We start from the raw sequence: 26900 nt of genomic DNA, 5'->3' as shown, positions 1-26900 counted from the left end.
TAGCCTTGGGCTGAAAAGCTGAGGGACAGCGCCCAGGCCCAGAGTTCAGGCCCCATGACCGGACCCAAAAAAAAAAAAAAAAAAAAGAGTCTCATGGATTTGCTTACCTGAGCTGGCCTCAGAGCCACGATCCTCAGATCTCAGCCTCCTGAGTAGCTAGAATTATAGGCATGAGCCACCAACATCCTGCTCCGATTAGTGTTTTGTTTTTTTCTTTGCCCATCATGGGGCTTGAACCCAGTACTGTCAGAGCTCTTTTGCTCAAGGCTAACACTTTACCATTTGAGGCACAGCACCACTTGCACTTTTTGAGTGGTTCATTGGAGAGTGTCACGGGGACTTTGCAGTCTAGGCTGGCTTTGAACCATGATTCTCAGATCTCAGACTCCCAAGTAGCTAGAATGACAGGTGTGAGCCACCAGTGCCCGGCTCTATTAGTGTTTCTTAGTGGATTTTGCTATGGCTACCCTAGACATACTCACATTTTTTCCATTCAGGCCAGGTTTGCCATCTTCTCCTGCCTTTCCCTGTGGGGACAGATCTATCAGTCAGATGTCAGAGGTTCAGGGTTGGGTAGGAAGGATCCCAAAATGCAGCATGAAAACCCAGACTCACCGGTGCTCCAGTGGGGCCAGGGGGGCCAGGGGGCCCATGTTCTCCTCGTAGGCCAGGGAACCCCTAAAAGAAGAAGTGTTTGCTAGGATTGGGAGGGCTCCCGAGAGATCCCTTAGTACACACCTCCTGGACTTCAAGAGTTCCACAAAGACCCTTCTCCCGTGTCGACACCACCCCCTCCCCAAGAGCCTCTGAGGTACAGTGGCGACGAATCAGGGGGCTCCTGATGAAAATCCCAAGGGAAAAATTCCCAGAACTTGGTGCCCACTACGATCTCCAAGACAGGATGTCAGGAAGGGGGACTTCATTTTTTGTTGTTGTTGTTGGGCCTGGGCGCTGTCCCTGTGCTCTTCAGCTCAAGGCGAGCGCTCGACCACTAGAACCACAGCGCCACTTCCGGTTTTCTGGTGGTTTATTGGAGATAAGAGTCTCACGGACTTTTCCTGCCTGGGCTGGCTTTGAGTCACGATCCTCAGATCTCAGCCTTCTGAGTAGCTAGGATGACAGGTGTGAGCCACCAGTGTCCAGCTGGAAGGGGGACTTTTTAAGATAGCTGGTCTGGGAATTGAGACCTTCCCTTAAGGCAGGTCCGGCCCACAGACCTGTGACTCTGAGGACCTAGCAGGGGGCTTATGCTAGACCTGTGAGCCGCCCTCCCCTCCAGCATCTCCCGTCACTTACGTCTCTCCCTGGCTCCCCGGCTTTACCCGCGGCACCCTGAGGAGAGATTCAAAGTCAGCTGTGGGGTAAGAGTTTCCTTCACCCGCTGGCAGGACTGTGGCTCTTGTGAGCTCTAGGCCAAACAGGGTTCTGGGAGGAGACGGTACACCTGGCCCCAGAGGTGAAGGCCAAGATCAGACAGATGAGGCCAAGGTCTCGGGATCTCTTGGAGAAGACGACTAGAAGTAACTACCATGACTCACGTTAAGTCCAGGGGGGCCAAGGGCTCCTGGTTTTCCATCCAGCCCACTGCGGCCATCCAGGCCAGGGGGGCCTCGTTCACCCTGAGGGAAACAGAGTGGTAAGAGACTCGGAAGGCTGAGATGCGTCTGAGAGGCAGGTGTGCCTTTCCCAATCACACTCACCTTTTCTCCTGCTGGGCCTCGAACACCTGGGTCTCCCTGGAGGGAATGAAGTCAAGAGAAGCATCAAGGGCAAGAAGAGAAACTGGGCCAAAGGGGACAGATTCAGCACTCACCTGTGGGCCTGGGGGTCCCCGGAGCCCATCGCTGCCCTGAGGATAGAAAGAAAAAGGATCAGAGGGGCTGGGAAGGTGGCTCAGTGGTAGAGTGCTTGTCTTGCATGCATGAGGCCCTGGGTTCCATTCCTCAGCACTGCGTAAGCAGAAAAAGTCGAAAGTGGTGCTGTGGCTCAAGGGGTAGCGTGCTAGCCTTGAGCTGAAGAGCTGAGGGACAGCGCCCAGGCCCAGAGTTCAGGCCCTTCCATGGGACCGGTTACACTCACCCTCTCTCCAGAGGCTCCGGGGGGACCAGGGTCACCCTTGGGTCCTCGAGGACCCTCTTGTCCACGGTCTCCAGGCTCTCCCTAGGGCAGAGAGGGGCTGTAGGAAGGGGTACTAGGATCTTTCCTAGACTCACTGTTTCACCCCACCCAAAGACTCCCAGTACCTTCTCTCTGGCTCCAGGTCCCGTGTCCACCTGTGGGGGAATGGCCAATGAGAAGAACACTTCAACAGGAGAAACGGGGCTCAATGGGAAGTGTTGGGGGACCAGATAGTGAGTAGACCAGATGAGAAGAGAATGGGAGGGAAAATGACAAGCAGTCTGGGACTCAGTACGATGCTTATGCTTACCAGACGCCCAGGGGGACCCGGAAGACCCTAGGAGAGGAGAGGATTATAGTTAACAGAAACCTTGAGGGCCTAGATCATGTCTACTCCAGGCTCAGCTCTAGTCCTCTGATGTGAACCCCCAGAAGAGAAGCAAGGACTCCAGGGAGGAGGGGGGCGTGGCCATAAACACTCTCCTCGTATGGACACAGAGCATCAATTGTAGCAGGACAAATAAAAATCTCCACCTCATCAGGGTCCAGGGCCAGCCTGGCCTAAAGGCCACTCACCGGCTCCCCACGATCACCCTTGGGTCCAGAGGGTCCAGGGCTGCCCTGCAGAAAGCCAGAGATCTAGGTCACTCAGGGAAGACAGAGGGTTTTTGTTTTTGTTTTTTGTGGATTGTAGGGCTTGAACTCTGGGCCTGGGCGCTGTCCCTCAGCTCTTCAGCTCAAGGTAAGCACTCTACTCCTTGAGCCACAATGCCACTTCCAGTTTTCTGAGTGGTTCATTGGAGATAAAGAGTCTCAAAGACTTTCCAGCCCGGGCTGGCTTTGAACCTCGATCCTCAGATCTTAGCCTCTTGAGTAGCTAGTATTACAGGCGTGAGCCACCAGGGCCCAGCCAGACAGAAGTTTCGGGGGGAGATTTAGAAGCACCGTGAGGATTTACTGGGTCCTGATGGCCTTTGGGAGATTAGGAAGAAAGAGTCAAAAGGAATTAGGACTGCGAAGGTTAGGGATGTAGGTGGAGGAGGGCAGGATTGGGGTTGATGAGTTGAGGTGGGGTGAGAGCTAAATGGGTGGGAGGTTCAACACTCACGTTTCGTCCATCCTCTCCAGGATCTCCCTGGTCTCCCTTCTCACCCACCGGCCCCCGGACTCCAGGCAGCCCCTGAGAAGAGCAGCTAGTCTGACACAGACTCCCTCCTAGCTTTCTGTAGCTTCTTCTAGAAGGCTTTCTGTTGTCCCAGTTCCCTATCACTCCAGTCTCCCATCACCCTACATACACCCCCCCACACACACACATACCTTGCAGAATCTCTTCATTTCCTCCCCCAACCCTTCAGTGCTTCCCATCACCATTAAGCCTATTGATTCTCCCATTACCTCCATACGCACCCTTCCTCCTCCCTGCCGAGACTCACCCGAAGGCCTCTCTCGCCGGCTTTCCCAGGCAAACCTGGCTCACCCTGGTAATGAAGAGAAGGGTCACGGTGGGAGATCTAAATAACTGGCTGGGAAGGTGGCTCAGTGGTAGAGTGCTTGCCTTGCATGCATGAGGCCCTGGGTTCTATTCCTCAGCACCACATAAGTAGAAAAAGCTGGAAGCGGCACTGTGGCTCAAGTGGTAGGGTGCTAGCTTTGAGCTGAAGGGGTGAGGGACAGCACTCAGGCCCAGAGTTCAGGCTCCATGACCCACCAAAAAAAAATACCTAAATAATTTAGGGAGTGTGGAAAGACAAGGCCTTGGCACCAGCTAGACAGTAGACAGAGCTGGACCGGATGACCTGATAGAACCTCAGACCCTAGGTATTACAGTTCAAGGAGAAAGAGTAGGTGCCGGTGGCTCACACCTGTCATCCTAGCTACTCAGGAGGCTGAGATCTGAGGATCATGGTTCAAAACCAGCCCGGGTAGGAAAGTCTATGAGACTCTCATCTCCAATGAACCACAAGTGGTGTTGTGGCTCAAAGTGGTAGAGTGCTCACAAAAGCTGAAGGACACTGCCATGTCCCTGAATTCAAGCCCTACTAACAAAAAAAAGTGGACACTAATGGCTCATGCCTGTAATCCTAGCTACTCAGGTGGTTACAATGCAAGGATGGAGGTTTGAAGTCCAGCCCAGAAAGCAGAGTCCATGAGCCTCTTAACTCCAGTGAACCACCAGAAAGCTGGAAGTGAAGATGTGGTTCAGGTAATAGAGGGGTAGACTTAATTTTTTTTAAAAAAGGGGGGGGGGGCTGGGAAGATGGCTCAGTGTAGAGTGCTTTCCTGGCATGCATAAGGCCCTGATTCGATTCCTCAGCATCACATAAGCAGAAAAAGCCTGGAAGTGGTGCTATGGCTCGAGTGGTAGAACCTAGCCTTGAGAAGAGCTGACAGTGCCCAAGCCCAGAGTTCAAGCCCTACGACTAACCAAAAAACAAACAAACAAACAAAAAAAGGCCAAGGGAGAGTGGTACTGGTAGTGGTACTGGGAATGTGGAGCTGGTACCGAATTCAAGCTCCAGTATCTGTGCACACATGCGCATGCGTGTGCACACACACACCTACCTACACACACACACATACAGAATCAGAAACTACAATGGGGGTACATCTTACCGGAGGACCTTCATCACCTTTCTCTCCAGCTTCACCCTGTAAGACGTGAGAGTCAGTCCTGGTCCCCAAAACCCCCAATGATGCTGGCAATCCCCCTACTCCCCTCCCCGCTAGGACTCCTCCAACGCCCGCCTCTTACATCACGTCCTCGGGGGCCAACAGGTCCTGGAGAGCCAGGCCGCCCGGGGTCTCCCTTCTCTCCAGGAGCCCCTGAGTCACCCTGTTGGGGAGGTAAGCATCAGGTGTTATAGAATCCATGTAACAGGCAACCTTTTAGAGGAGGTGAGCCCAGATTTATTTATATTTTTTTTTTGGTCAGTCCTGGGGCTTGAACTCAGGGCCTGAGCACTGTCCAGGGACAGTGCTTTCTGCTCAAGGCTAGCCCTCTACCTCTTGAGCCACAGTGCCACATTCAGCTTTTTCTGTTGATATGGTACTGGGGAGTTGAACCTGGGGCTTCATGCATGCTAGGCAGGCATTCTACCACTAAGCCACCTTCCCAGACCCGAGTCCAGAAATCTTGAGCTCACTTATACTCACCGGAATTCCCGCTCTGCCTGTGAGGCCAATGGGACCCTGAGGGGGGGTAGGAAGGGAAGGGATTTAATCATGGTGTCTCAGGTACCACCTCTTCTTCTGTCACCTAGTCCCCATCCCCACTTTTATTTACCCGGGCTCCAGGGTCTCCCTTAGGGCCAGGGTCTCCAGGAAGAGCTAACCCAGGTGGGCCCTGTTGGACAGACAGATCAGAAGTCAAAAGGGTACAGGGAGCTGAGCACCAGTAACTCACACCTGTCATCCTATCGACTCGGGAGGCTGAGACCCGGGGATCATGGTTCAAAGTCAGTCTAGCCAGGAAAGCCAGTGAGACTCTTATCTCCAATTCAACAACAACAACAAAAAAAACAGAAAGTGGAGGCATGGCTCAAGTAGCAGAGCACCAGCTGTGAACACAAAGGCAAAGGAGCACTGCAAGTCCTGAGGGTTTTTTAAATTTTTTTAATTGTTATTATAAAGGTGATACACAGAATAGTTACTTACATACGCTACATAAGTCAGGTAAAGAATACATTTCTTTTAGGACAACGTCACCCCTTCCCTAGCTTTCTCCCAGTTTTTCCCTCTTATCCCCACCAACAAGTTGTATACTTCATTTTCCACATGGTCTTGTGAGCACCACTGCTGCATTTGTTCATCCTTTATCCCTCTATTTCTGTGCCCCCCCCTTATACTCCTAAAGTCAGATAAACAAACAAACAAGACAAAAAGAAAAAGAAAACAGCAACAAAGGGAAAAAAACTTCTTGCTTCTATTTCTTGGACTTCACTTTGATAAATATTACTTTATGTGATCAGATGCACATAGTCCTTGTACCTTTGTATTGCTCTTCTGAGAGTCTCACTGTGTGAACAAACCCTGAATATAAGACATAATACCAGCCCAGCACCGGTGGTTCACACCTGTAATCCTAGCTACTCAGGAGGCTGAGCTCTGAGGATCTCGGCTCAAAGCCAACCCTGGGCAAGAATGTCCATGAGAGTCTTATCAATAAACCACTCAGAAAACTGGAAGTGGCATTGTGGCTCCAAGTGGTAGAGCACTAGCCTTGAGCTGAGGGACAGTGCCCAGGCCCAGAGTTCAAGCCCCACAACCAAAAAAAAAAAGACCTAATACCAGTGTACACACACACATACCACACACACACACACACACACACACACACACACACACAAAAGGTACAACCTTCATCTGCCCTATAGCTAAACTTTTGCCCTCACTTACCTGTTCCCCTTTGATTCCAGCAACTCCTCTAGGTCCAGCAGGCCCCACATCTCCCTGAAAGCAACAGAGATCAGTGGTGGTCTTGAGCTTCCAGGTACCCCGCAATTAAGCAGTCATCCTGTAACTTCCAGGAAGGCCCAGAGATAGGCCCTGTGACTTTGACCTCAACCCCTTACAGACATACCTTTTCTCCTTTAGCTCCAGCACCACCAGGACCCTGAAAACAACGAGGAGAGTCATTACTCGGCTCCTGTTTGGTATCACAGAACCCCAAACTTTGATTCTATAGAATCAAAAAGTCACAGTGTCACTACTTAGGAGGTTGAGATCTAGGGATCACAGTTCAAAGCCAGGGTGGGCAGAAAAGCCCTTGAGTCTCTTATCTCCAATTAAATACCAAAAGGGATGAAAAGTAGAGCTGTGGCTCAAGTGGTAGAGTGTTAGCCTTGAGCAGAAAAGCTCAAAGACAGCACCCCAGCCCCAAGTTTAAGTCCCAGGACTGGAAGAACAAAAAAGTCACAGTGTCTACCCAGGGGTCTCTGTGACCAAATGAACTAATCTAAAGTAGGTAGCCAGGCTCCAGTGGCTCATGTCTGTAAGCTGAGCTGCTCAGAAGATTGAGATCTGAAGATCGCGGTTCAAAGCCAGCCCAGGCAGGAAAGTCCATGAGACTTATCTCCAGTAAACCACCAGAAAACAAGAATGGTTTATATATCCAGGGCTGAATTGGACTCAGGGTCCCGTCTTTTTTTCACTTACCACCACTGCTGGGTCCCCGGGGCGACCAGGCTCTCCCTATGGGGAGAAGACAGAGACAGGGACAGGTTAGCAACTCATCTAGGAACCCCCAAATCCCAGTGTCCCCTGGCCACATCCCTGCTGCCAAGTTATATTTCCAGCCCGTGATGAACCTTCTCTCCTCTGCGGCCAGTAGGTCCTGGCGGGCCCTGTACGTGGAGAAAACAAAGAGCTCAGGAGGGGATGAGGCAGGAAGAGACATGGGAAAGCTCCACAGTCATAGACTTACCTCAGGACCCTCAGCTCCAGGGCGTCCAGCAATTCCTACTGGTCCCTAGGGAAGAGAAACAGAAGAAAAGCTGTTCCAGGTGGGACAGGACCAAAAAGGGATTATGGGTAAACAGAGAGGAGAGGCTGAGTTGTGGGCTAGGGAGGAGAGATCATAGAAGATTGGGAGTTTGGGCTGGCAGCAGTCAGACTCAGCAAGCCATTGCGACTAAGTCAAAAGGTTAAAATTGGTATTCTCGCAGGGGGCTGGTGGCTCAGGCCTCTCATCCTAGGTCCTTGGGAGGCTGAGATCTGGGGATCACATCTCGATGCCTGCCTGAGTAGCCAAGTCTATGAAACTTTTGCCTCCAATGAAGCATCCCAAAGGCAGAAGTGGAGGTGTGGCTCAAGTGGTAAAGTGCTAGCCTTGATCAAAAAAGCTCAGAGATAGCACCTAAGCTCTGAGTTCAAGCCACACAACTGACCAAAAAAAAAGTGGGATGGGAAGTGGGGGAGGGGAAAGGGGACCAAGGACAAAAATGTCAGAATCAGCTGGCACTGGTGGCTCACACCTGTCATCCTAGCTACTCAGGAGGACAGAGGTTCTAAGCCAGCCCAGGTAGAAAACTCCCCGTGAGACTCTTATCTCCAATTAGTCACTGAAAAACTGAAGTGGCGCTGTGGTTCAAGTGATAGAGTGCTAGTCTTGAGCACAAAGAGAATCAGGGCCCCCAGTTCAAGCCCCACAACCGTAATCTTAGCTATTCAGGAGGCTGAGATCTTCAAAGCCAGCCCAGGCAGGAAAGTCCATGAGATTCTTATCTCTAGTAAACCACCAGAAAACCAGAAGTGGTGCTCAAGTGGTAGAGCGCTAGCCTTGAGCTGAAGAGCTGAGGGACAGCGCCCAGGCCTAGAGATCAAACCCCACAACCAAAACAAAGAAAAAGAAAAAGAATCAGGAGGGGCTTCAGAGGTCAGGGCAGTATTCAGCAGGCTTACCTGGGGTCCCACCGGGCCAGGGAGTCCCCGTTCACCCTGATGGAATAGAAGAAGTCAGCAAGCTGAGTCTGTTCCAGATTCTCTGGAGTCCCCAGGATTGCACTTACTTTTTCTCCAATCTCACCAGGGCTGCCCTTCAAACCTCGGTCACCCTAAGGAGAGAGATAAGAAGAGCAGGGTCTTAAGGAGTGAACCCCAAACCAAGTGTCTTAATGTCTAACCAGCCCCTCTGAAACAATAGAATCTGACCTAGATAGGCCCTTATCTCCTGGCCTTTCGGTCTCCTTTACCCTATAGGAGTCCCCGGATATGGTCCCTTACATTTGACACTCCCCCTCACCTCTCAACTTGTACTCACTTTGGGGCCAGCAACTCCAGGAAGTCCCCGAAGGCCCTGGAAGAGATGAATTTGGGAGGTGAGTGGTTCAGATTGGGGCATAAAGATAGAGAAGGAGTGGATGGATCAAGGTATGCATTGGAGCCATGCTCGTCACATTCAGAACCTTGTGATCTCCTTAAAACTCACCGGCTCACCCGGAGTTCCGGGTTGTCCTGGGACCCCTGGGGCTCCATCCTCACAGTCACCCTAAAGGAGCAATACATGGTATGAAGACTCAGGGAGGTCCCTGGCACCCAGCCTCCCACCCCCAAACCTGGGCAAAGAGAGATCCATTTCCCTACCTTCTCTCCTTTCTCTCCAACTGGGCCTTGGGGTCCAGGACTTCCGGGCAGGCCCTAGGAGGAAGTGAGTCAAGAAATATAAAGCTCAGCACCCAACCCACCGCAGAATACCCACACCCTTCAGCAGGTTCCCTAGCTCAAGGCCCTCTTACTGGCAGCCCGGGTTCCCCATCTGCAGTTCCATCAACCGCTGGTCCAGGGGGTCCCTGGGAGAGAACATCAGGTCAGGGGCAGGCTGGGGGAGTCAGACTCCAACCCACCCTCAGCATACTTATCCCTCACTCACCCGTTCTCCACGATCACCTTTGTCACCCTGGAAGACAGATCATGATCCTGTGATTCCACTATACCTCCTTTCCCAAGATACCCAGATGTAGGAGGGTGGACTCAAAGAATTATGGGAAAACAGGGGCATCAATAGCATGGGTAGGAATCAAAAGGTCAGAGCAATCAATATGTGTTATGTGGGTTCCAATGGAGTCACCGGGGCCCTGAATCACATGGAGCTCCTAAGACCAAATGGGGTCATGCTGTCACCTTCATAGCTGTTCCAGGAAGCCCTGGGGGACCACGAGGTCCTGGGTCTCCCAAAGGGCCACGAGGTCCAGGGGGCCCCTGATGGAGGAGACAAAACATAAAGACACAGCCCACACAACTCACTCCCCCGACCCCATCTCACATCATGAATCAGGCCCTGAAACTTACCGAAGGTCCCGGGTCTCCTTTTTTGCCAGGAATCCCTGGCCCATCACCCCTGACGATTTTCCCAGGCTCTCCCTAAAAAGGCAGAGAGTGTTGGGCAGAATTCAAGGTAGATAAAAGTCCCCAGAGGTTGGGAAGGTGGCTTAGTGGTAGAGTGCTTGCCTAGCATGCATAAAACTCTAGGTTTGATTCCTTAGTACCACATATACAGAAAAAGCCAGAAGTAGTGCTGTGGTTCAAGTGGTAGAGTGCTAGCCTTGAGCAGAAGCAGCTCAGGGACAGCGCCCAGGACCTGAGTTCAAACCCTAGGACTGGCAAAAAAAAAAAGTACCCATAGATGCCCTTTGATGCTATTTTTGTTGTTGTTGGTGGTGGTTATAGGTCTTGAACTCTGGGCCTGGGTGCTGTCATTCAGCTCTTCAGCTCAAGGCTAGCGCTCTATCACTTGAGCCACAGTGCCATTTCTGGTTTCCTGGTGGTTTACTGGAGATAAGAGTCTCACAGACTTTCCCGCTCAGGCTGGCTTTGAACCGTGATCCTCCGATCTCAGCCTCCTGAGTAGCTAGGATGACAGATGTGAGCCATGGGCACCTGGCTCCCAGCTATTCCTTATCATGCCACAGGCCTTACATAGGTCTAGGTGCAACCCTGTACTTTCTGGAGGCCCCTCCCCCTTTTCTCTTCACTTACCGGTTCCCCCTTAGGGCCTCGGGGCCCTCGGTCTCCCTGAGAACAAAACAGAATAGAGGATAATGCTTAGGTTCAAGGGTGGTCCCCATGGACTCCGCCTACTTTGGCTCCCCATCCTTATAAAAAGAACCCTGGGGAAGGTACTGGCAAAGAAGGGAAGGTACTTACCGGTTCCCCAGGAGGACCAGGCCACCCTGGGGAGCCCTGTAAATGGAACCGATGGTCAGAACAGGTCAAAATCACCCCTACCATCTCTAGCAATTGCCCCATCAGTAAGGACAAGGCTGGCGCACCTTTATGCCGGGAGTCCCAGGGAGACCAGGGCTGCCTGGAGGTCCATCTGCTCCAGGGAAACCCTAAAGAGACAAAGAATTCAAAGATTAGCTAGCAGATCTCTACCCCATTAACTGGGGTTCTCATCCCATACGCTTCCAGTGTTGTGAGGGATGGAGAAGTAGGGTACAAAAGTGGTCTATCTGAATTGCATGAAACCCAATCCCAGGCACAAAGCAGTGATAAGCAGAGGTTAAACACTAAGGGATCTTCAAGTCCCCCCTACAGCCCTTCTACTTGACAGCTTTCCCTACAAGTCTCCATTCAGATTTCTAGGATGATCCTGTGGCTCTGTTTTTATTTGCTTGCTTATTTTGTCAGTCGTGGGGCTTGAACTCAGGGCCTGGACACTGTCCCTGAGCTCTTTCACTCAAGGCTAGTGCTCTACCACTTGAGCCCCTTCTGGTTTTCTAGTGGTTCATTGGAGAGAAGAGCCTTATAGACTTTCCTGCCCAGAATGGCTTTGAACTGCGGTCCTCTGATCTCAGCCTCCTGAATATATAGCTAGGATGACAGAGTCACCAGTGTCTGGGCTTTTTTTCCTACAGGATGCACCCTAAGTGAAGCACAAAAGCCTTACTCACCCTCTCGCCTTTTTGGATGGTAGGACCGGGGGGGCCTGGGGGACCAGTCCTTCCCTGAAAGAGGAGATCAGGATAAAGAGGCAGTAAGCCAGTCAGGGTAAGGATGGGTGTGGGGAGGCACTTACCGGGAGGCCGGGAGGTCCGGGAGGCCCAGCTTGTCCATTCCGGCCCTAAGAAAGATCATCAGCAAGTCTTGTGCTGACAATTACCCCACCCCACCCCATCCCATCAACACCCAACCTAATTTTGTGCCCACAAGGCCACTCACCGTTACTCCAGGCTCCCCCTTTTGGCCCTGGGTGTGGAGGGGGGGTTAGGGGAACATGTCAGATGAGGCTCCCAGTGGCTAGCTTCAGGCGCGGCATTCATCTTCCCACTCCACCCTCGACACTTACCTTTGGGCAATGCACGGAGCAAGGCTCTGGAGGCGGCTGTGGACACAGGTGCTCTTTGAAGCCAAGCAGTTCTCTTTAAATCCCTAGGTCTCCTCCCTGCCACGCCCAGAGGCCTCATCCAAACCTGAGTTGTCATGGCTGTCTGACACAGCACTCCTGCCAAATCACTGACTGCCTGGCCTAGGCTTGGACCGTCATCCACCGCCAAGAAGTGCTGGACAGGGACCACGCCTGACACCAAGCGACGCAGCTGCTCCTGATCAGCTCCCGCCAAACCCAAGATGATCACCCTGAACCCTAAGGAGGGAATCCAAGCATCTTGTCATGACAATCCCACCAGGACTATTCCTATTCCCAGGTTCCATCCCCGGCTTCCTCTATTCCTCACCAGCAGCCTGAGCCTCTTGGATTGGGCTGAATATGTCACCTCTCAATGGTTCGTCCACCACCAGAACCATCACCCCGGGTACTTGCTGACGGCGCCCTGGAGCATCGGGTGCCAGGAGATACTTGTGAGCCATGATCACCGCCGCGCCTGAGAGGAAAGTCACATCAGAGCCATGGGATATAAGAGTTTTTCTGACAGGAAAGCCCCTAGAATCCATGCCAACCGCAGGCCTCACCCAAGTTGTTTCCACTTGGGTCCAAATAGGGAATGTCCCGGATCTTCTGCAAGATGGTGCCGAGATCATGGGAACTATTCAATGGGAACAGCGGGGAGGGCCGATGGCTATAGGACAGCAAGCCAACCTGGAGTGAGGAGAGACGTAAAGCCTGGAGAGCATGACAGAGCAGACAGAGGTAGTGCCGGGAGGGCTTATTAGGGGGTCAGCAACAGTGGTAGGATGGGAATCCACCAGCAATGAGATGATCTGAAGCTTGGGAGCTGGAAGAAACCCCGAAACTATATTAGGACAGAGAGATGGTGGCTGGTGTGGAGCTTGGGGTGCAGAGAGGCAGGGAGAGATTAGGGTTTTGGATGCCTCCGGGCCAAACCTGGGCAGCCTGTGGCCCGAGAGGCCCAAGTGCAGACACCAGCCGCTCCAGACCCCGCTTCACGGCCTCTGCTCGATGAGCATTGTCTCGAGTGGTGTGCAGTAGAAACACCACATCCACTAGACCTCCAGGACACGCTGTGGGAAGGTGTCGAGTCACTGATGTGGACTAGTACAGCAGCCCTCTTTGACCTCTCCCACTGCTTTCCTGCATACCTGGGTTCTGTGTGACCGAGACCTCAGGACCCTGTCCACCCCTCTGGACAGGTATCAGAGAGAAGACATAGGAGACACCAGGTTCCAGGCCTGTCACCCGCTGGGAGCTATAGGTCCCTGGAAGTGTCTGTGAATCTCCGGGTACTTGTAAAGAGGAGAACTTAGTTAAACAGATCCTGCATGGTCCTGAAGGAGGTCCTCCAGGGAGCCCCTTCCAACCACAGCCTGTCCCTCACCCTGGCTGGTGCTTGCGAGTGGCCGCCAGGATAGGATATAGCCCAATGCTCCAGGCACTGGGGTCCATGCGAGGGTCACTGAGTTGATGGAAGTGTCTACCACGTGAAGTTCAGTGCTTGGAGCACGAGGAGACTCTGAAAGAAACGTTTAACAAAAATCAGAGATGGGCTGGTGGGAATGTACACTTACACAACCACTTTGGAAAGCAGTCTGGAGGGTCCTCAGAAAGCTAAATATTGACCTCCCTTATGACCCAGTCATACCACTTCTAGGCATCTACCCTGAACAACAGGAACCAGTCTACAAGGACACATGCACCTCCATGTTTATTGCAGCACTGTTCGCAATAGCCAGGATATGGAAACAATCCAGATGCCCCACCACAGATGAATGGATCCAAAAATTGTGGTATCTATACACATGGAATATTATGCAGCCATAGAAAGGACAAAATAATGCATTTGCAGAGAAATGGATGGAGCTAGAAGAAATCATGTTGAGAGAGATAAGCCAAGAGCAAAGAGACAAACGGCATATGGTCTCCCTGATAAGTGGATATTAAATCCAAAATGTAAGGTGATGCGACAAAATTAAGAAACAAAGGACTTCCACTCATCTGGTCAAATCACTACTAAATAACCCCCTGCTCCTGATCACATATATGGTATAAATGTGCACAGTGGAGGGAAACGAGGAGGACAACACAGAACTAGAGGGAATCAGGGAAAAACACAACAGCGGGACCCATCAGCTGCACTGGACATTGACCAAATTGAACTAAGCAACTCAATGGCAGCAAAGGGAGGGAGGGAACAAGTGGGAAAGAGGGAACAGCTGATGCTATGCAAAACAAAAGAAATGTACATATCACCCAATGTGGAAGAAATAACTGTATTGCAAAGCTCATAGAACTCATAAATTTTTTTGTGCACACATTTAGTTTTATTGTAACAAAGCAACTTGTACACTTTTAACATTTAAAACTCAGCATCATCTTTCCTTTCCAGTGAAAACAAAAGAAAATTTAAAAATAAATGAACAAAATTACAATAGAGAATGTCAATTCCAAATAAGATCCTACAGGGTCTGCTGATTCTCCTGTAGTGCCAGGGCTCAAGTCATCACTAGGAGAATTTAATTTTAAAAGTGTCATCTTAAACTGCAAGGATGTCCATTAAACATCACAATTACACATGTCAAAGGAGAAGCCATGTTGTCAAAAATGCCCACTTAACCCACCCAAACATCTCAAACCCACCCTTTGCTGACCTTCTAGAACCCCATTTTTTTTAAGTTTTTTTCTTTTTTTTTTAACAAGAGAAAGTAAACAGATACATGTTGGTGATGCTAACTGTCTGTATTCACATAGACACAGTGTAATCTCTGAGCCCAATATACAGAGAAAGGAGGAGAAAAGCTAGAATCTATGCACTAGTACACAGGGCCTGAGCAGAGCAGAGCAACTGGAGGCTTTTCTTGTTTCCCACAGAGCAGGTGGCGGTGGTGGTGGAGGTGTTGATTCCGTACAGTTTTTGTTGAGACAGAAAGGGATAAAAATGAATTTAGAACAGAGGTGTGTGGAGATTCTTTTCCCGTTATATTCTGAGCAAGGTATTCCCCCCCAAATAAGTTGAGAACCATGGTGTTTTGAGAAAAGAGACCTCAAGAACAGGGCAACTGAGCACAGAGGGGGAGAAGACTGCGACTTGCTTCCAGGGACTGGAGAAAATTAAGAAGAAAAAAAAAAGTTGGAATCCATCAGTGTTTTCTATTAGTCATCTTCTCCTTCATCCACCTCTCCTTCTTCCCCTTCATCATCATCTTCATCTTCTTCCCCTTCGTCCTCATCCCCTTCTTCATCAATGTCTTCCAATCCTTCCTCCTCTTCATCATCATCATCATCATCATCCTCTTCCCCTTCTCCCTCCTCCTCATCCATGTCAGGAACCAGGCAGTACTGCAATGGGTTTGGCCAGGTCTTTGATGACCTCTCCCAACTTGTCTGCACCAGCGTCTGATTGGTCAGGGAACCAAGTGAAGAAGCTCTCTGTTCCTCATGCTGCCTCTTCCTGCTGGCTTTATTCTGCGATTGATTGGAGCGCTTTGTCAAATCCTTTCCAGACTTCCATTTGATTTCAGTGGACTTTGAAGATGGATCACCGCTCTCATTCAGATGAAATTCTTTGGAGAGAACTTTATTTTCAAAGTAAGGATTTTTCATCAAAATAAAAATCTATTCTGTAACCTGATTTTATATCTTCAAATTCTGTCACTTCAACTCTGGTCAGGTGATGCAGGGCCTCTTCAGCCTCCTCCCCCGAGCAGTGCAGACACTTGTGAATGGTTGACAAATGTTGTGACCCAAAAATTTGGGATTTGGGCAATCAATTCTGACCTCTTCTGAAAAAAACGGTTGGCGGAGTTTATTATATTTCTGTTCTACTTTCAAAATCTCTTCACTGGCTTGTTCATTAAGTCTATTTCATTTTGTACTTCATCGATATGTTCAATTGCTTCTTGCTGTTCTTTTTCTCCCTTGGGCAAGCTGGGAGAGGAGGAGGCATCTGCCGACTTCGGGCCCCGTCTGTGCTGGGCTTTCTTCGGCAGAGGCAGGAGGAAGGACTGGCATTTGGGGGTCATGGCGCGGAGGAGAAGCCAGAGGCGAGCCCAATGCTGCAGATCCACAGCAGGGGAACTCATAAATGTTATAGACCATGATAGACAATTTGCCCCATGAACGTTAGAATATGTTTGTGACTTTAACTAAGCGTCACCATCCCACAATTACATGAAATTTGGGAGATTACGTAATCACTTAATCACAATAAAGAATTTGAAAAAAAAATCAGAGATGGGCCAGGGGCTGGTGGCTCACACCTCTAATCCAAGCTGAGATCTCAGAATCATGCATCAAAGCCAACCCAGACAGAAAGAAAAATCTGTAAGATCTTTGATCGACACGTAACCAGCAAAAAGCCAGAACTGGAGGCATAGCTCAAATAGTAAAGTTCCAGCCTTGAGTAAAAAAAAAAAATAAGAGCAAGAGGTCCTGAGTTCAAATACCCTAGTATATATGTGTATATACATACAGAGAGAGAGAGAGAGAGAGGGAGGGAGAGAGAGAGAAAAGATCAGGAACAAGAGGAGAAAGACCCAAGCAGATTCATTTTTAGCAAAATGTCAGGGGAAGTCATGCTGGGATCACTCCAGGATCATAGACACTAGGAGGCTACAGAAGTCAATTCGAGAGTGGCTCAAGCCTGTCATCCTAGCTACTCAGGAGTCTGAGATCTGAGGATCATAGTTCGAAGCCAGACTGGTCAGGAAAGTCTGTGATACTCTTTTTTTTTTTTTTTTTGGTCGGTCATGGGGCTTGAACTTTGGGCCTAGGCGCTGTCCCTCAGCTCTTCAGCTAAAGGCAAGCGCTCTACCACTTGAGCCAACCACCACTTCTGGTTTTCTAGTGGTTTACTGGAGATAAGAGTCTCATGGACTTTCCTTGCCCAAGGTGGCTTTGAACCGTGATCCTCAGATCTCAGCCTCCTGAGTAGCTAGGATGACAGGCGTGAGCCACCAATGCCCAGCTTGTGATATTCTGATCTCCAATAAACTACCCAAACCAGCTGGAAGTGGAGCTGTGGCTCAAGTGGTACAGTACTCGCCTTGAGCAAAAGAAGCTCACAGACAGTATCCATGCTCTGTATAAGCCCCAGATCTGGCACACACACAAAAAAGTCACTCTGATCTAAGATGCAAGAAATCAGGGTGGATGGTCAGTGGGAGTAAAAGCATACAGGAGTGCGGCAGGCTCTCTCAGCTCACCAGTGTGTGCGGTCACTTCCCTGGGGGGCCCTTCTCCAGTGGGTCCCAGGACGCTCAGCTGCACATGGTACAATGTCGCTGGCTCCAGCCCATCCAGGTCATAGCTGCTGAACTCAGGTCCCAGGACCCTGGATTGTTCCTGGCCACCTAGGGGAGGAAGGAGAGTAGGAACGTGAGTATGCCAGGGTAGATGGAGAGGAAACAATACTTCCCAGTACTAATGGATTCACCCACCTCATTGACCTTACAACCTTACTGATGACCCCAATCACCTTACTGATTGCCAGCTGATAGATCCATTTGACCCTTAATGACACCATTGATCCCATCCACCTCTTTGATGAATTCTACCTACTGTTGGGGATCCCACAGACAAGTCATCCCACTTGGATGACTGGGTCCATAATACTCCCATATAATCTTAACCCCCTATTGGGGGGCACCTCTCACCCTCCGTTCGCCAACGCAGATGGTAGCCGTGCGCTCCAGGAACCCGCTCCCAGCGCAGGCTCAGCGAGTGTTCTCTGCGCCGCACAACCTGCAGCGTGGCCGCCAGGGGTGTGGGAGCCTCGGGCGCTGGGGAGAGCCAGAGCACGTGGGAATCAAGGAGACTCCGCCCCCACCCACCTCTGCACCAATCCCCTACGTGCACTTCCTCAGACCCCCCCACCCCTCCGCCTCCATTCGCTCCCTCTTCCGTCAGTCCCGCCCCCTCGAGTATCCAAGCTCCAATCCACGGCTCGCTCCAGCCTAGGCCCCACCTACGTGTGGTGACCACAATGGAGACAGGTGCGCCCTCGCGGTCTCCCACAAGCGCGGTCACGCGCACAGAATAGCTGACTCCACCTTCCAGACCGCGGATCTCCGCAGACTCGGTGTTTCCCGGGAGTATCTGTTGTCTCGTGGGACCACCTGGCCAGGCCGGTAAAGAGTAACATCCATCAGGGATGGGATGGGATAGCTAAGCAGGTGAGGCCATCCTGGCCAGGCAGGACGAGGTACCGTAGGACCCATGGAGTCATACCTTCGCTCCGGCCCCAAGCCAATCTATAAGCTGTGGCACCAGTGACCCCTACCCAGGTGACTCGCAGAACATCGCTGGAAGCATTGAGTATCTGTAGTCTTGACACACTGCCCACAGGCTCGGGGGCTAGGGACAGAGGCACAAGAAGGGATCAGGACCTCTTAGGTATGTGACAGCGCCAGGCTTGGTTCATGCAGGGTGAATCGGAGGGTGAGGTAAGGTTACAATAGAGGGGCAGTATAGGAAGCCCCCAAAGGGAAGGGGGTTGGGTGATGAGGAACCATCAAGAACTCAGCGTAGGTGGACATCGAATCAGTGTGTTGCTGGTTCAATGTGGACAGGGTGGGTCACTGCAAATGGAGTAGCTGGAGCAGTTGGGAATACACAACAGGGTTGGTTAGCCAATCAGGTGTGGCTAGTATAAGTGGGGTCTACTCACTGGTCCTCACAACCACGGAGGCAGGGGCTCCATCTATGCCAGCCACATGGGCCCTCACGTGGACTGAGTACTCAGTATCTGGCTCCAGCCCATCCAGCTGAGCTTCTGTGGCCTCCCCAGAAACCAACTGAGATTTCTCTGGATCTGGGAACAAGGATGGAAAGGAGTTTCAGGACTAGCCAAACTCTAACACCCTTCATAAAGCTCTAGCTGGGTGCTGGTGGCTCATACCTGTCATCCTAGCTACTCAGGAGACTGACATCTGAGGATCATGGTTCAAAGCCAGCCGGGGCTGAAAAGTCCCCATGAGACTCTTATCTCTAATTCTCTAAACCACTCAAAACCCAGAAGTGGCACTGTGGTTCAAGTGGTAGAACATGAGCCTTGAGCACAAAGAGGATAAGGTACAGCATCCAGGCCCTGAGTTCAAGTCCAAAACCAGAGCAAGTCATAAAAGAAAAAGAAAAAAGTAACTCTAGCCAGGCATTGGTGGCTCACATCTGCAATCCTAGCTATTCAGGAGGCTGAGATCTGAGGGTTACAGTAGGAAGACAGCCTGGGCACAAAAGTCTGTGAGACTTTTTTTTTTTTTTTGCCAGTCCTCGGGCTTAAACTCAGGGCCTGGGCACTGTCCCTGAGCTTCTTTTGATCAAGACTAGCGCTCTGCCACTCGAGCCACAGCATCACTTCCAGCTATTTCTGTGTATATGATACTGAGGAATTGAACCCAAGGCTTTATGCATGCTGGTAAGCACTCTACCGAGCCACATTCCCAGCCTTGTGAGAGTCTTATCTCCAATAAACCACTAGGAAACTAGAAGTAGCACTGTGGCTCAAAGTGCTAGCCTTGAGCAGAAAAGCTCAGGGATAGCACCCAGGCCCTGAGTTCAAGCCCCATGCCCAACAAAAGAAAGAAGGAAGGAAGGAAGGAAGGAAAGAAAGAAAGAAAGAAAGAAAGAAAGAAAGAAAGAAAGAAAGAAAGAAAGAAAGAAAGAAAGACTAGCCTCAATCCTACTTAGACCTGCTTCTCATAATCCTCCCAAATTCCAGTTTCCTACCTTGGCCTGAGCGCCAGGAAATTCTGTATCCTGTGGCACCAGGAACCCTGGTCCAGGCAATGGCAATCGATGAGCTGCCAGTCTGAGTAACATGGACTGTCCTCACTGGGCCCAGTGCATCTATGGACAGAAGCAATGGGAAATCTGATGGAGGAAGCTGATGGGTGGAGGTAGGGAGAAGGCAGGTAGCAAGGACCATTTGATAAGGGCAGGCTTTGGAACCTAACAAGAGGCAGGGATCTGATGGAAGAAGCTAAGAAGAGGTAGTAAGTAGGTCAGATGAGGAATAAGTGGGGTTCTGACTGAAGGAATTTTGAGAGCAATCTGAGCTGGCAGATGTGTAAGGTCTGACAAAGGAGGGGGAATCTAATGAAAACATTCTTAGGAGGAGAATGTATAAGTCCAAGAAGATCTAGTTTACACCCACTCCAAAATAATTTTTTTTTGCCAGTCCTGGGGCTTGAACTCAGGGCCTGGGCACTGTCCCTGAGCTTCTTTTGCTCAAGGCTAGCACTTGATCACTTGAGCCAAAGAACCATTTCTGGCTTTTTCTGTGTCTGTGGTGCTGAGGAATGGAACCCAGGGCTTCATGCATGCTAAGCAAGCACTCTATCACTGAGCCACACTCCTAGTAGCCACTCCTGCCCAAAAAATTTTTAAGTGAGCCAAGTGACAGTGGCTCATGCTTGTAATCCTAATTACTCAGGAAGATGGATCTGAGGATCACAGTTCAGTCAGTCTAAGCAGAAAACTCAGTGAGACTCTCATCTCCAATTAACCACTAAAATGCAGGAAGTGGAGTGTAGCTCAAGTGTAGAACACCAGCCTTGAATGCAAACACTAAAGGAGTTGGGCACTGGGGGCTCACACCTGTAATCCTAGCTACTCAGGAGGCTGAGATCTGAGGATCTTGGTTCGAAGCCAGCCTGGGCAGGAAAGACCATGAGACTCCTAGCTCCAATAAACCGCCAGAAAACAGGAAGTGGTGCTGTAGCTCAAGTGGTAGAGTGCTCGCCTGGAGCTGAAGAGCTGAGGGACAGTGCCCAGGCCCACAATTCAAGCCCCATGACTGACAAAAAAAGAAAAAAGAAAACACTAAAGGACAGCATCCAGGCCCTGAGTTTCAAGCCTAGTACTAACATACACATACACACACACACACACACACACACATATACACAAAGGTGGTAAGGGTATAAAAACTGTGTGTGGGAATTCAAGGGCAGAGACACTGGAGGTCTTAGGGAGAGAGAGATAAGAATCTGAAGAAGGGGAAGTTTATGGATGAGGAGGAAGGAAGCAGAGGCTCTCAGGGAGGAGGCACTGGTATGTCAAGGGGGAGGAGAATGGGATTCTGGGGAGAACTGGGAGGCTGAGAGGGAAAGCTTGGGAGTTGGAAGGGAAATCAATGGCAGAGAATTAAGGGCCTGGGGCAGGAGCTGACCAGTTTGAGCCACGATAACCGCAGGAGGGCCCTCTTCTCTTCCTCGAAGTGCAGACACGGACACCTGGTAGGAGGTTCCAGGCTGCAGCTCCAGGATGTCTGTAGCACTAGAATCTGGAGGCACAGTCCGGCTGGACTCTGGACCTGTGATCAGAAAGAAACATTCATTTCGTTCTGCCTGATTCTTCAGTCCCCCCCATACTCTGATCATTTCCCCTTTAGCGATTCCCCACACACCCCACACTAACCACTGCCTGTCCTCCAGCTGATCCGAAATCCACTGGCTCCAGGAACAGGCCCCCAGGTGACCCTTATTCTTGTGGCATCTGAGGCTACAACCCGTAGTCCTGGGACAGCAAGTGGGGGTTCTGGCTCTAGGGGTTAAAGATAGGAGTCAGAGGTCAAGACCTGGGTAGTTATAAGTCAAACAATCTCCCCCTCCCCTCTCCTCCCCCACTCCCTGGCCCCAGCAAGATAGTCCTCACCTCGGCGGATCGTGAGGACACTGGCACCTCCCTCCCGGGTACCCACACGAGCAGACACACGCACGGTGTAGGTAAGGCCAGGTCGAACATCGTCTAAGTCAAAGGCTGTCTGACTCCCAGGAAGCACCAGTGTCCGTTCAACCCCTAAGACAGAAGACAAGGTTGGCAGGCAGAGGTTGGGAATATGGGATGGTAGCAGTTAGTGATGGGTAGGGAGGTAGGATAAGAAAGTTCATGGCATCTGGCACTGGCGGCTCACGCCAGTCATCTTAGCTACTTGGGAGGCTGAGATCTGAGGATCGCAGCTCAAAGCCAGCCCAGAAAAGTCTGTGAGATTCTTATTGCTAATGAATCACCAGGAAACGGGAAATGGCGCTGTGGCTCAAAGTGGTAGAGCACTGGTCTTGTGCAAAAATAAGTTTAAGGATATGGTGGGTGCCGGTGGCTCATATCTATAATCCTAGCTACTCAGGAGGCTGAGATCTGAGGATCTGCCAGCCCAGCCAGGAACATCTGTCTGTGAGACTCTTAGCTCCAATAAACTCAGAAGAAGCCAGAAGTGGCAAGTGGCACTCTGGCTCAAGCACTAGAACGCTAGCAAAAGAAACTCAGAGATATTGCCTAAGCCCAGAGTTCAAGCCCCAGGACTGGCAAAAGAAAAAAAAAAGTTTAGGGACATCACTCAGGCACTGAGTTCAAGCCCCAGGACCAGCACACACACACACACACACACACACACACACACACGCACGCACACACATGCACACATGCACATGCACACACACAAAGACATGAGAAGTTATAGTTGTAACTAGTGTTGCAGGTCAGGGAGCTAGTGGTTGTGAAAAAGGGAAGGTGAAAACTATGGACAAAGATGGCTGGCTGGATGGCAGGCAGTATAGACAGAGGTAGATGAAGAGAGGTACTAGGGTAGGGGAGAGGGTAGACAGACCCTAAAATATTTCTTTTTTTGTTGTTGTTGGTTGTGGGGCTTGAACTCTGGGCTTGGGTGCTGACCCTAGCTCTTCACCTCAAGGCAAGTGCTCTACCTCTTGAGCCACAGCACCACTTTCAGTTTTCTAGTGGTTTATTGGAGATAAGAGTCTCATGGACTTTCCTGCCTGGGCTGGCTTTGAACCACGATCCTCAGATCTCAGCCTCCTGAGTAGCTAGGATGACAGGCATGAGCCACTGGCACCCGGCTATACCCTGAAATATTTCTATGTCTAGGGCCTCATAGGAGGTACACAAGAGACTAGAAGGCTAAAAGGACTCAGTAGAAGGAATGGAAGGAGATGGTGGCGCAATTATACCCTGTGGGCTGGAACTTTGGTGCATGTGGATTTCCCTAGCAGGCTCCATCTTACCCTGAGTGCCTCGCACAGTGATGCGGTATTCAGAGGCACCGGGGACGGGGTTCCAGGTCACTCGTACCCGTTGTCCGGGCAGTTCAACTGCTTGTAAATCCATCACGACACTTACAGGCTGCTCTGGCCCTGTCAGAGAGGATGGCCCAGCATGGAGAGGCAGCCTGGAACCTCCATCTTTTCCTCAATCCCTTGGCCAGACCCACCCAGCTCTCACCAGTGGGGACCACGGCTGCAGGTGTGGCCACTTCTCGACCCTCCAACAGAGTGTAGAGCGTGAGGCGGTACTCAGTGCCTGGCTGTAGTCCATCCAGCTGGTAACGGGTCACATCAGAAGGCAGCATTACCTTCTGTGGTGGCTCTAAGCCTACAAGATGGCAGGGTCAGACAGGGCTAGCCAAAGCCACCAAAGGCTTGATTCATGCCCACCCATCCCCTTCATCTGCACTGACCGCTCTCACGACGCCACTCCAGCCGGTAGCCACGGGCCTCGGGCACCAAGTTCCAGGAAAGCAGGATGGATGTGGGGCCCAAAATGGTGGGACGCAGGATCTGCTCCACAGAAGAGTCTGTCCCAGAGTACAAAGCACGTCAGTAACCTCAACCCTGCTCTGCCCAATCACCCCAGCCTGGAGAAGAAAACACCCAGCCTTCTCTTACCCGTGCGAGCAGTCACGGAAGTGGCAGGTCCCATCCTATGGCCAAAGAAGGCGCTCACAGTCACCTCATAGTCTGTACCAGGCCTCAGATCACGCAGCAATGTTGACCCATGCCCAGGGCCCAGTTCCTGCCGCAGGGTTGGCCCACCTACATCCAGGATTACGAGAGCGCTCAGGGACTCTACTACCATCTTGTCTGAGTCATAAGGGTCTCTGTTCAGCCCGTACTTCGCACTTACCTCCAAGGGCCCGCCATGTCACACGGTAGCCAGTGGCACCTGGCACTCTCCGCCAAGCTACCACGAGGCTGTGGGCTGTGGTATTCTGGATGGCCAACTCTAGGCCTTCTGTGGCAGCTGGAGGAAAGTCCCACCGAGGATTAGGAGAGTCAGGCGTGGGTTATGGGACTGGATGGTTAGGGGGCTGGATGGTTAGGGAAATGGGGTTCAGAGGATGGGAGAATCGCTTACTGGTGCGAGCTGTCCCTCTCACGGCCTCCCCGATGCTGTTAGCATAGAGGGCAGACACCGTCACCTGATACTCGGTCAGTGGCCGGAGACCTTGTAGTTGCGTGCTGGTCTCACCAGCTGGGACATTCACCTGTCCAGGGGTCAGGGGTCACCTTATCTTGTTCCTTCCAAGTTCCCAGCTACCCATCATCTCTGTCCCTCCCGATGGTACCATCCCTTTACCTCCCGCCTTTCGCTTGGCAGTGGCTGGCCCAATCCAGTCAGAGGAGTATACTCAATTTTGTAGCCTGTCACTGGGCCACTAGCGGCTGTCCACTGTACTCTCAAGGACTGACTGGTTGGCTCAGACAGCACCAGATCTCGGGGGCCAGAGGTGGAGTCATCAGCTGTCAAGGGCGGGGCAAGGAAGGATCAAAGGTCAGGAGCACTATGGGATGGCTTCAGCATTCCCACGCTGGGATTATAAGAAGGAAAAGAAGCAGGGCACACGCAGCAGTGCGGGCAGGGAGGGAACTCACGGGGCAGGGTCACAGGCACGCCACCGGCCGTCGTACACACTCTCCGGGAAATGAGAGGTAAGAGTGTTCTCAAAATGCTGAAGTCATTGACGAAGAAGAAGAAATCGCTGGTGGGCTGTGAAGCCATCCGCTTGAGCTCCTCAGGGTCCGCGTTCTTGATTCCTGTATGGAATCAGTAGGATCCAATTGGTCCCATGTCCTCTGAATGGACACTACCTACTCTGGCTGACCTTTCACCCTAGCTCAGTGCTTACCCACAGCAAATAGCTTGACCCCCTGCCCCTTGAGCTTCTGGGCAGCTGTGTCCACCAAGTCCTGGGACTTTCCATCGGTGATCAGGATGCAGACCTGGGAAAGTATAGGAGATCAAGTTAGGGCTACTGCTTTGAATACTTCATGAGGAGTTACCAGGGTGAGATAGGGTAGTTTGGGAATAACCTTGGGGATGCCAGGCCGGTCCAGATGGGGCAAGAAGACATGGTCAGCTACGTGGAGAAGTGCAGCCCCTGTGCGGGTGTTGCCCCCCTTGTAGCTGAGCTCCCGGATGGCACGGATTGCATCACTCCCCGAGCTAAGAGCATCTAGGCCAAATTCTGTCCTGGTGAATAGCAAGGGGAAAGGAGGAGAAACAGGCAACGGGTTATGACTTCTTCCAGCTCTGGCCTTTAAAAGGTCTCGGAAGACAGGTGGGCTCGTGCCTATCATATTAGTTCCTCGGGAGACTGAGATCAGAGGATCACAGTTCAAAGCCAGCCTAGGCAGGAAAGTCTGTGAGACTCTTATCTCCATTTAACTACCAGAAAACCAGAAGTGCAGCTGTGGCTCAAAGTGGTAGAGTGCTAGCCTTGAGCAAAAGAGCTCAAGGATAGCACCCCAGGCCCTGGGTTCAAGTCCCATGATGACTACCACCATCAATAACAACATACATGCATGTGCACACACACACACACACACACACACACACACACACAAGGCCTCTCAGCGTAATGACCCTTCAGAGTATTTTTGAACTCCTGTCCCCTACCACTGAACCTCTAAGTTTAACAGATTCTCTAGATGTACCTCTGTTTACTACCTGTAGCTGGGCTTGGGCAGACCTAGAGCCCTTTGGTGTTTTTAGCCTAGAAAGATAGGATGCCTAGTTGAATAATGACAAGAGGAAGGGCCCAGTTGTAGGAAGGGAGATATTGGTCAGACTGGACCATTCCTGGTGTACAGAGGGGAGGTTGAGTGGTCAGGGTGCTAGAATATAGAGAGTCTAATAGATACTAGGCATCTAGGGCTCCTGGGGGGCATCTGGGACGACACCTGGACTCCCCACCTCCATCCAGATCAGAAAACACAGCTGCTTTGTGCTGAGGTTATTTCATGCATGGCATAAGCATTCTTCCACGTGAATCCTCTGTTGCTAGTTAAGGACCTGGCTGCATGGGGGGCGGGGGATGGGGTGGAGGAGGGTGCTCCAGGACTTTCCAAAGGCTGACTTGGGAAAGATAGATCCTGAGGATTTCTGGGTTCTCTGCCCTTGTCTAGAGAAGGGGTGTTGATGGGGTCTACGATCCTGCCCCCCACCTCCACCCCAGGGCCAATTACTCACTGTGGATCATCACTGTACTGCACTGTAGCAAAGCGTACGCCCTGGGCACTGGCTGCCCCAGAGAAAGGCAGCATGAGCCCCTCCAGGAAGCCCCGGACTTCACGGAAGTTATTGCGGCCAATGGATGAAGAACCGTCAAGTAAGAACACGATGTCGGCAGCATAAAGGCGCGTGCAGGTCACTGAAGCCAGAGGGGAGATCAGGACCTTTTCTAAGACAACTCCCAACCCCCAACTCCCTCCAGGTACTGGGGAGTCCTCTGGAACTAAGGGTAGGGTGGAGAGTAGGTCATCTGAATGGATGTGGGACTGTCAGCCTCAGGGGCCTGGCCAGGAGTGACTTGGAGCAGGAGATAAAGCATGTGTCTGTGGGGGCCATAGCCCCAGTGGGATATGATAGGAAGTATTTGGGGAAACCCAGTGCAGAGTAGGAAGAATCTGGGGCAGAGTTGGAAGTTAGTGAATAACTTAGAAGGAATAGGCAGGTGGGGTGAGAAGGCTGAAAGCTGAGTTTGAGCCAGAGGTGACACAGGGTGACAGGGTTCAGTACCCCCAGATAGGTTCGTTCCTTAGCCATGCCCACCTCTCTCCCTGGGCTGGGCCCAAACTCGGGGCACCTCTGTCAGGATCCCGGCGCAGAGCACAGCCATCAGAAGCTGCAGCCTCAT

General features: G+C 51.3%; 1 protein-coding gene and 1 pseudogene across 1 annotated transcript in view; both read right to left on the bottom strand.

Moving 5' to 3' along the window:
- The window catches only part of Col7a1 (collagen, type VII, alpha 1), a 50678-nt gene extending 23778 nt beyond the window's left edge, over positions 1-26900 (bottom strand). The window contains exons 1-64 of the mRNA XM_013028239.1: positions 26816-26900; positions 26234-26414; positions 25075-25234; positions 24891-24984; positions 24637-24798; positions 24341-24504; positions 24119-24248; positions 23888-24004; positions 23650-23796; positions 23442-23558; positions 23207-23356; positions 22990-23118; positions 21623-21766; positions 21386-21511; positions 21138-21281; positions 19694-19813; positions 18636-18779; positions 18197-18322; positions 17938-18084; positions 17623-17748; positions 17173-17319; positions 13350-13484; positions 13114-13257; positions 12899-13035; positions 12526-12652; positions 12291-12437; positions 12027-12199; positions 11903-11938; positions 11776-11802; positions 11633-11677; positions 11508-11561; positions 10884-10946; positions 10759-10794; positions 10591-10626; positions 9904-9975; positions 9736-9813; positions 9485-9511; positions 9351-9404; positions 9199-9252; positions 9044-9103; positions 8876-8911; positions 8625-8669; positions 8518-8553; positions 7541-7585; positions 7425-7460; positions 7273-7308; positions 6698-6730; positions 6514-6567; positions 5402-5461; positions 5272-5307; positions 4871-4951; positions 4732-4767; positions 3552-3596; positions 3227-3298; positions 2695-2739; positions 2429-2455; positions 2244-2273; positions 2080-2160; positions 1814-1849; positions 1701-1736; positions 1539-1619; positions 1297-1332; positions 616-678; positions 483-527 (exon numbers count right to left, since the gene is read on the bottom strand). Coding sequence (XP_012883693.1) covers positions 483-527; positions 616-678; positions 1297-1332; positions 1539-1619; positions 1701-1736; positions 1814-1849; positions 2080-2160; positions 2244-2273; positions 2429-2455; positions 2695-2739; positions 3227-3298; positions 3552-3596; positions 4732-4767; positions 4871-4951; positions 5272-5307; positions 5402-5461; positions 6514-6567; positions 6698-6730; positions 7273-7308; positions 7425-7460; positions 7541-7585; positions 8518-8553; positions 8625-8669; positions 8876-8911; positions 9044-9103; positions 9199-9252; positions 9351-9404; positions 9485-9511; positions 9736-9813; positions 9904-9975; positions 10591-10626; positions 10759-10794; positions 10884-10946; positions 11508-11561; positions 11633-11677; positions 11776-11802; positions 11903-11938; positions 12027-12199; positions 12291-12437; positions 12526-12652; positions 12899-13035; positions 13114-13257; positions 13350-13484; positions 17173-17319; positions 17623-17748; positions 17938-18084; positions 18197-18322; positions 18636-18779; positions 19694-19813; positions 21138-21281; positions 21386-21511; positions 21623-21766; positions 22990-23118; positions 23207-23356; positions 23442-23558; positions 23650-23796; positions 23888-24004; positions 24119-24248; positions 24341-24504; positions 24637-24798; positions 24891-24984; positions 25075-25234; positions 26234-26414; positions 26816-26900 — 5496 coding nt within the window. The remainder of the gene's footprint in view (positions 1-482; positions 528-615; positions 679-1296; positions 1333-1538; positions 1620-1700; positions 1737-1813; positions 1850-2079; positions 2161-2243; positions 2274-2428; positions 2456-2694; positions 2740-3226; positions 3299-3551; positions 3597-4731; positions 4768-4870; positions 4952-5271; positions 5308-5401; positions 5462-6513; positions 6568-6697; positions 6731-7272; positions 7309-7424; positions 7461-7540; positions 7586-8517; positions 8554-8624; positions 8670-8875; positions 8912-9043; positions 9104-9198; positions 9253-9350; positions 9405-9484; positions 9512-9735; positions 9814-9903; positions 9976-10590; positions 10627-10758; positions 10795-10883; positions 10947-11507; positions 11562-11632; positions 11678-11775; positions 11803-11902; positions 11939-12026; positions 12200-12290; positions 12438-12525; positions 12653-12898; positions 13036-13113; positions 13258-13349; positions 13485-17172; positions 17320-17622; positions 17749-17937; positions 18085-18196; positions 18323-18635; positions 18780-19693; positions 19814-21137; positions 21282-21385; positions 21512-21622; positions 21767-22989; positions 23119-23206; positions 23357-23441; positions 23559-23649; positions 23797-23887; positions 24005-24118; positions 24249-24340; positions 24505-24636; positions 24799-24890; positions 24985-25074; positions 25235-26233; positions 26415-26815) is intronic.
- Positions 15061-15990, bottom strand: LOC105994620 (annotated as a pseudogene).

The sequence above is a fragment of the Dipodomys ordii genome, unplaced genomic scaffold (assembly GCF_000151885.1).
Source record: "Dipodomys ordii isolate 6190 unplaced genomic scaffold, Dord_2.0 Scaffold107, whole genome shotgun sequence".
NCBI classification, from domain to species: domain Eukaryota; kingdom Metazoa; phylum Chordata; class Mammalia; order Rodentia; family Heteromyidae; genus Dipodomys; species Dipodomys ordii.
Note: the sequence above shows the minus strand (reverse complement) of the source record. Positions and strands in the feature narration are given on the sequence as shown.